The sequence below is a fragment of the Humulus lupulus genome, chromosome X, assembly GCF_963169125.1.
Source record: "Humulus lupulus chromosome X, drHumLupu1.1, whole genome shotgun sequence".
NCBI classification, from domain to species: Eukaryota; Viridiplantae; Streptophyta; class Magnoliopsida; order Rosales; family Cannabaceae; genus Humulus; species Humulus lupulus.
In genome coordinates this window covers 54,414,183-54,423,216 of record NC_084802.1, presented here as the reverse complement: position 1 = coordinate 54,423,216, position 9,034 = coordinate 54,414,183, and the positions used below count along the sequence as shown (strand labels likewise).

The 9,034-nt window shown below is 38.2% G+C and overlaps 1 protein-coding gene across 1 annotated transcript; it reads right to left on the bottom strand.

Annotated features, from left to right (window-relative positions):
- Window positions 1-2,670: 2,670 nt before the first annotated feature.
- LOC133804610 (uncharacterized) lies at window positions 2,671-3,557 on the bottom strand. The gene has a single exon (XM_062242753.1). It carries the CDS (start codon window positions 3,296-3,298, stop codon window positions 2,867-2,869), a length of 432 nt encoding a protein of 143 aa, XP_062098737.1. The 5' UTR covers window positions 3,299-3,557; the 3' UTR covers window positions 2,671-2,866.
- Between the last annotated feature and the right edge of the window lie 5,477 nt (window positions 3,558-9,034).

The window sequence follows — 9,034 nt, the reverse complement described above, 5'->3', positions numbered from 1 at the left end:
GGATCTGATGGTCTATGATACAAGGTGGTCCTAAGGGACAAGAAGGTACTTGGGTACACTGTCATGGTAGTGGCACAGGTCGTGATGGAGCAGAGGATCGTGGTATCGATGCTTGTTTGTGGTCAGAGACATGTAGGTCATGCCACTACTCCTCGTACTTCCACCACTTGCCATGCACGAATGTCAGAGTTATGCCTCTATCCTCCTCAAGGTCGTACATCCCGTACTCATGGGGCATGTCTTGTACCTGATGGTACTTTTTTTATTTACAAGATATAAACTCTCTCCAAGCTTCTTTACATTTTTATAAGTAATGAAGAACATTGTGGGTTCTTCATTATCATAGAAAAAATTTCCTATACACGGCCTCCACATTGAGGCATTTTTCAGCGATAGGCCTTGCGTAGTGAGTCCATGCTACGTATTAGCCCGTGGCGTGGGGTTTAGAGAACCAGGCACTCCTTGTGGGTGATGTGCATCTTGGCGTTTAGGTATGTGGTCTTGGCATCAAGGCATATCATCATTGAGGAATGCAGCGCCTCGCCTAGCGAGGCACCTCTCTTCATGCGGGCCTCGCACCCATACGAATGAGGTCTTAAGTCTTGCGTCGAGGAGCAAGGCGCTAACCCGCGTGCGAGGTGCCTGTCATGTGGCTGAGGCGTTATGGCCTTCCGATGCACTAGGGGGGCGCGAGGCAGTGGCAGGTGCGCGAGGCGCCTCCTAAGTGGCAGAGGCACGACGGCTTCGTGAGGTACTTGTGGGGCACGAGGCAATGTCCGCGAGGCTCTGGCGCGAAATGCAGGGTCGTGTGGGCGAGACGGTGTCCGAGAGGCCCTGGCGCGAGACGCAGGGCGTGTGGTTTATTTCCATCCCAAGCCTATACTTCGAGGGTCACGAGGCGGGGGTCTCATTCAAGAGGAATTTTGGTATTCACAATTATTTAAATAAAGATCTCATAAAAATAGGGATTCAATATACGTTTTTAACTAATCCCAAAGAAATAAGGATTTACAATGTCTTGCGTCGAGGAGCAAGACGCCAACCCACGTGTGAGGTGCCTGTCGTGTGGCCGAGGCGTTATGGCCTCGGGATGCACCAGGGGGGCGCGAGGCGCCTCCTAAATGGCTGAGGCATGACGGCCTCGCGAGGTACCTATGGGGCGTGAGGCAGTGGCAGGTGCGCGAGGCGCTGTCGTGTGGGCGAGGCAGTGTCTGCGACGCCCTGACGCGAAATGCAGGGGCGTGTGGGTTAGACGGTGTCCGAGAGGCCCTGGCGCGAGACGCAGGGGCGTGTGGGCTATTTCCATCCCAAGCCTATACTTCGAGGGTCACGAGGCAGGGGTCTCATTCAAGAGGAATTTTGGTATTCACAATTATTTAAATAAAGATCTCGTAAAAATAGGGATTCAATACACGGTTTTAACTAATCCCAAAGAAATAGGGATTTCCTAACAGCTTTTCTGTGTATATATTTAACGCGCATTCAAGCTCGAACACTGCTTCAACGCGCTTTCGAGATCACTCATAGCTTCAAGTTCACCATTCCAGTTGTCCCCGCCTCCTTGCTTGATCAGTCTGTCGAACTCATCTCTTGAAGGAGACTTATGCCTTCGAGCCTGCAACTCATGCTCAAGCACTGATGACGTAGCTCTGGAACTTCGTGACAATTTGCATAAGTATAATGCTAACACTTGTTAATCCCGATCTTACACTTTACGAGCCTACATTTCGAGGCTGTTTATTTATTCTTGAAATTTGGGGGTAACACAATATACCACTAATACAATTCAATATAGTCCAATTCAATCTATTCCTAACTAATAGTCCAGTCTAATCCAATCATGTATACCAAACAAGTCCTAATACCTTATGGTTTATGATTTTTAGCAAGAATATAAAGTAGATTTACAAGCAAATGATTTGTAACAATTGGTAGTTAATAGAGAGAAGATTGTTGACTCCACCTTATGGTTTATTGATGATCAATGTTGATAGAGCAGTTTCTCTTGAAAATGGAATAATTGGAATATGAGCCATTTTGAGAGATAGTAAGGGTGTTAGATGGTAAAGTGATAATTGATAATTTGAAGCATCTTATGAAGATTTTTCGCTATTTTATGAATATATTGCAAGTATTTAGCTGTCTTTGTCTGCATTTCCAAATGTAAGCTTGCATTATGTACCAAGAGAGGGTGACAAAGCTACTCACTCTCTTGCTCAGCTTGTAGTAGGGCTAGTTGTGGGGAAATTTTTGGTTGATGTGGATCCTTTACCTATTCGTGATGTTTTTGTGCTTGAACGATTATCTATTTGAAAATAAAATGTGTTCTTATTTTTACTTTGATTTTTTTTGTTTTTAAAAAGTTTAATATTATAACACCCACCATTTTGAATTTGTGAGTAGTATTCCGCCAAATATGGCAAGGCGCAACCGCAATCTTTTTTTGTTATTCTTATAAAAATAAAATGATTTATTTACATCCGTGTCTGTTTTAATTATATAAAGATAACGGTATAATAATTTTTGTTTGATGTTATGTAAAATAAATTAAGAATTCCACAAAAAGCATCAATCTAAGCAGTTTATAAATAAATGAAACAGTTTTAACTGTCATCTTGAATTTAAAATTGAAATGCTCCAGATATCATTTCTACGAAAAATAAAAAAAACTAATAATGAACAAGATACTTAAATTTTAAACTAAAAATAAAGATATTCACAATTTCAAAGAATCCCCAAAGCTCGAAAACAAGAATCAAGAAAAGCCCCAGAACGAAAGAACACTAATAAGGACAATCAGCATCAGTCTATACTAAAACTTTCTGTCAATTTACACAAAATAATAAAAAAGCCAAAATAAGAAAAATCAGTTCAAAAGAGAAGCCGCGAAACCATCACCAATTCCAGGATGAGAGAAAAAATCAGAGTCGAAACCATCTGCGATCTCCCCATCGTCACCGCAATCGTACATAGATCCAACAAGAAGAAGCTGATCTTCCAAATACCTCTGCAAAAGCCCCACTCCTCCTCCCTCGTCCGGCCCATGCCCGCCGCAGCACCCTTCCTCGCATCGCCGGAGCCGATCGTCCTCCTCCAACTCGTCGGCAATCTTCCTCCGGTTACGGCTGCGTCGGCGGCAGATGCGAAGGCAGAGCTCAGCGGCACAGAGGAAGGGGAAAGTGGCGCAGAGGAAAGGGAGAAGGACCGGTGAGCAGAGTAAGAGGAATAGGTAGCGGATCCGACGACTGCGGAGCCAGGAAGAGATGGAAGTGGCGGCGGCGGAGACGGAAGCTAGCATGATCGGCGACAGAAAGAGGAGGTCGGCCGTCGGATGAGAGAGAGATCGACGGAGCTCATCTCTCGGTTGGTGGTGGTCTTCGATGGTTGAGGATGATGAGAGTTTGGTTTAGAAAGTCTGTAAAGAAAGTGGGCACATGAGAATGAGAGTTTTATAATAGAATAATGTATGAAGAAGAAGAAGACCATGTGACTTTTGCAACTTTTTCTTTTAATTTTAATTTTAATTTTTTTTAATAAAGCGGAGGAGAAGGAAGGGGCGGGGGACAGAGAGTTTGGTTGTGATTTTTTTTAGGTGGAAAACTCTAGTAGATGACTTGGATCATATCCTAGGAGTAGGAGGATTGACTAATACTGCATTATTATTATAGTTACAAATTGAATAAATGACTTTTTTTTTCTTAATTTTAAGTAATACATACTTAAAATTGATAATTTATTTTGACAAACTAAAAAAAATAGTGATGATTTGATAAATCAATAATGCAACAAAATATTGTAATAAAGGAACTAAAATAAAAAAAAATCAAAATAAAGAAATAACTTCTTTTTTCTTTCTATAATAATTGCTATTATTGAGTTTTTTTACCACTAAAATCCAAAATAATAAAATCACCCTAATTAATACTTATGGATCCCCAAAAAAAAAGACTTATGGAACTATTAAAAATTTGGTGTGAAAATTTTGTTGCAATATTCTTTTATGATTAAATACAAAAAAACAAAGTTATGTCTTTACTTATGTGATGTCTTTATTGGGTGTAACAAGATTACTATTTAATAGTATTTTTCAACAAATTTTAAATGTTGCAATGTTAGTATTACTTTTACTTATGTGATATCTTTACTTAAAAATATAATTGTAGGAGCTTAATGTTCAATTTTGCAAAAAGAAAAAAAATGTGAAACATTTTTCAAACTTCATTTTAAGAGATGAGAATAAGTTAGGTTTTATATTGATGCAAGAGGCTCTCTTCGAGACAGAGCTAGTCTCCCAAGCAAAATATCTTGCTATTTCATTCAACATATTTCAAAGTTTTTCTACAGCCAGCTATATAAATGTCTCAGCACCAATTACAAAAATAACAGAAGTTAGTTACAAAACAAACAGCTCTCAACGGCCCAGCCGCATTACATAATCTCTCATCCAAACCGGCTTGGCACGAACACGCCTGGCGCACGCTCGGCTCTCCCTCTCAATGTCGCTGCCTGGATTCTCAGCCTCTGCGTCATTGTGCACCCTTTCCTCCTGAACGTTATCTTCCTCATTCTGGGCTAAGCCTTTTTCCCAATTCTTCATGTGTTCCTGGACCTCCGTGGGCTCTAACGTGATTGGGCCAATTGTTTGGGCTTCTCTAACATATATTGTTTTTTTCCCTTTCATTTCTAGAAGATATTGACTTTTTTTTTTTTTTGCATTCCCAATTTCTTCTTGCTGCTTACTATTTCAAGCTCGATAACTTGGCCATTGATAAGTATTTATTTGCTAATGTATTTATAGTTGCATTTTAGGTATCTTAGTATTTTGTAGGTTAATTGGTTATTTCCGAAATTTTTTGAAGAAAACTTGCGAGTATAGATTCAACGCATTAGCGCTTTAGGTAATAGTTTAATACTTGTATCATCAAAGGCTTCAACACTCGAGGGCAATTCATCACTCGCAAACTTTTTTAACTTAATTAGTTTTTTAGTCAAAAGTTTGCTCATAAATACATAATAACCAACAAAGATGAGAGTAGAGCCTCCCTACCTAAAAGTTTATGTTGAGTAAAATTTGACTGATTTAATTACTGTTCATCATTGGATTGGAAATAATTTATTTGCAGTTAATTTGCTTTTGACCGAACAAATTGACTTGATCAATTATTAATACTTTTGGTTGAAAATTGAAGATGAATCTTTTGGGTACCAGTAAAAAGGGTTTCTAACACTTAGGTTAGTGAGGATTTTCTATTAATATTCTCAATTCAAATGAGTAAATTGCAAAATGAATCTGAAGTCCTTTCAATAGGGTCATTCTTTTAGTATTTATAGAAAAAAACTGACTACCAAGGAAAAGAAATACTATCGTGATTAGCCCACGTTATTACTAAAATAAGTTGGTTACTTTCCTTTGTACTCGTACATTTTGTCTCAGCCAAATTCAAGTTCACTTCTTATTGAGAATCGGGTTCTACCTCTGCCAAATTGTAGATGTAGAACCTCGTTGGTTATGGTACTTCCCTGTTTTATGATTTTATTGCCACAATCCATTTTGTCATTTATTTTATATATAAAATTCTTAGAATGGAAACTTTTCGAGACCAAAAGTTTTGGTTCTTACGGATTTTGTTTCTCTTTAAATTTCTTGAAAGATTGATCATGAGTTTTCTACCTATTAAATAAGTCCCACTAATTAAAGCTTAGTATCTAGTTGGATCTTGGGATTTTTACGAGTTCAATGAGTATTTTTTAGTGCGTTGTTTATAAATTGGTTGAATCATTGGAAAATGATAAATTAGAGCTATTTGGAGACTTTTCAGGTCCATCAAAAGTGATGAAGAGTTGAAATGTAGCGCCAAACACATTGAAGGACTCACATACAGATCTTTTTGGACAAAAGTTATAGCCTTATAGCCCAGGCACTACAACATGAGAAAAAATATGTCAGAGTTCACTTTATTGAGCATTCTTTAGTAATTTGTATTAAATTTCTCTACACAATGGGAAATTCAATGGTTTATAATGTTATAAAAAATAGAGAAAACTACAAATATTATGATTTTTGAAAGGGAAATAACTTTTATACGGTACATTGGATTTTTCTTCTTTCAAGTTTACGTTTATTGTTTCTTTTTATTTCATTTTTAGAACAATGAAAATGAAGAAGATGCTTACATGAAGACCTTGTCAGAGACACTGTCGTCGACTCTCCAGGGAATAACTTTACTGATGTCTCAAAATGATGTCAAAGTAGTTGATAGGGTACTAATTTATGGAGACCTTGAGAATCGAAGATTGGCTTGGCCAAAGTGGAAATGGACAAAATGGTATTTGAGGAGTCGGAAATAACCAACTTGGTCCCCATTGCCTTTTTGAGTGGTGAATGGAGCTGTATGTTTTCTAGGAAGTTGAGTTTAGCTTTGTTGCCTCTAAAACAAAAGGAGAAAAAAATAAAATAGCACCAGTCAGTGACTGTAGCCAAAACTAATTGGCACTACTTAACTAACTAATGCTTGAAGCAAAGTGACTAATAATGCCTAAAACTATAGGCGTTAGTCATGACTTGGTGTCAATTTATATCTTTTTTATATAAAAAGTGTGTAGATAACAAAATTTTTTGGTTTCAACAGTTTTTTTTGTTAATTTTAACGGAATATTCCAAATATTTAACGAACTATACTTTTAAAACCAATTAAAATTAAATATTAATTAATTATGTTAAGGGAAAATACCATTTTGGCCCCCGTGTTTTTTCACAAATACGCGATCGGCCCCTGTATTTTGTTAATTAACAATTCAGACCATGTGTTTTACAAAATTGATCAAAATAGTACCATAGACCTGATTTTAGTCAAAATATTTTCAATTATAAGATTAATTCTCGGGTCGTTAGTGATGCGATGGGTTCAGAGAAGTGGAGAAAGTGGTCGAGGAGCTGAGAATGAAAGATTATATTCGAATTTTTTTTTACCAAAATTGGGTATTAAGTACTATTTTGATCAATTTTGTAAAACACGGCCTGAATTGTCATTTAACAAAACACAGGGGCCGATTGCGTATTCGGAAAAAACACAAGGGTCAAACTGGTATTTTTCCTAATATTAATATAAATTCAAATGTTATAAAATATCATTATTATAATAATATTTAAACTAGACTAGATATTTTATTAATTATATTAATGTAAATTAAAATGTTATAAAACATCATTATTATAATAATATGTAATACGATGCTAGATATTTAATAATTATATCAATATAAATTCAAATGTTATAAAATATAATTTTATAATGTTGACAACGTTTTTTGTCAACTAAAAAGAAATAAGAGCGATTAGACACTTATAAACAAAATAAGAAGAAAAGAAAGAACAAGAGATTTTTTTACATGGTTTAGTAGTTAAATCTACTTACGTCCACGAGCCACTTTTATTATAATTTGCGTTGAACCTTTTGAGAGCAATTTCACAGAGCTTTTGAGTACAAATTTGTGCGTAAGTCCTAAATGATCATCATCCAGACTATTAATAGATCTGGTTTACAACACCTTAATTTTAGGGAAGTTACAACACCTCTGATTTGAATTTGAAATACAAATGAATTTAAATAAATACAATCAAATGCATTACTTAAACAAATATCCCTTAAAAATAGGGTTCTTTACACACGGTTTCAACTAAGCCCATAATAGTAGGGATTGATAACTGTATAAACGTTGTTGCTTAACGCGTTTTCGAGCCTGCATGATGTTTCGAGCTCAGTCGTAACGATAACGTCGCCTCCTCATCTATCAGACTTTCGAGTCTATCCTTCGGAGAAGAAACTTGTAGAGGTTGTTTCCTACAATTGATTAAACGGGCACCAACAACCTGTCAATAACAAAGAAGAAGGCAGTAGTTCAATTGGGAGCACTGGTGGGGTGTCAGGCAAAGGCAATATGACGCTTAAGTTACTCAAATTGTCGTTAACGATAACCGAAAAAGTAAAATAATAATGTAAGGAATAGTGAATAAGTAAGTAAAATGATGATCAGCGTGACGGTAGAGCTTGACGTTCTGGTCAGGTCAGTCTGACTAGTTTGTGGTTAGGTGACGGGGGAGCTCAACAGTCTGGTCAAGTCAGTCTGACTGGTTCGTGGTCAAGAGATGGCAGAGCTCGACAGTCAGGTCAGGTCAGTCTAATTGGTTCGACTCGCTTGACTAGATCGGCTTGAGGGAATCTTGAAAGTCAAAAAGAGTATTAAGAGTAATGGTTATCAGATACCTTGCCATCTCCCCTTAGGGTCTTCCTTATAGTCATCCTCCTTACCATTGCCCCACTGTCTTCCTAATCCGTCTAACTCACTCTAAGTGGTTACCTTCCGGAATTCATGGAAAACGTTACGTGTACCTTGAATGTTTCAGGTCCCTGACTGACTGAGCGTATCTGGATTCGGGTCTGGGTATGGATTGGCCATTTGGATGGTTCATTCAATACATGTGAGCTCATTTACACTGGTTCGGGCCTTACTGGCTAGGCGGATTGGCTTATTAGGCATGGCAGGCTAGTCTGGCTGACTTGTTGGGCTTTTTATCATGTAGACAGAGTTTGTCCAATACAGTTTGTCCCTCACTCTCTAGTTAGAATTTATTCTATCCAGAGAGTTTATGATATCAAAAATATGTTCGTAAATCGTGAGTGTGGTGTAGGGCCGATAGACCAAGTGCACAAAAGGCATTCAGGGTCTGACTGTCTGGATCGAGTGAGAGCTGGTGTGCCTTGCATGCCTCAACAATGTGTGCGGAGCTCGGATCCCTTAGGCTATCCAAGTGCACGGGTCCGAATGTCTGGGTACGGCTCCGAATGGTCGACAGGCTTGCTGACTGTTTACGCGCACAAGGGCCAGCTGGTCGAATGGTCATGTGCGTGCGGGAGGCTAGCGCGCGAAGCTCAGAGCCTTCAAGTTGTCCAAGTGCATGGGTATGACTGTCCGAGTGCATAGGGCCTAGTAGCCGAATGGCCATGTGCGTGCAGGGGAGCCTGGTATGATTGTC

What these genes read in the sequence shown, in the direction of transcription:
- LOC133804610 (XM_062242753.1), bottom strand. Translation starts at nt 3,298, where the DNA reads ATGCTAGCTTCCGTCTCCGCCGCCGCCACTTCCATCTCTTCCTGGCTC.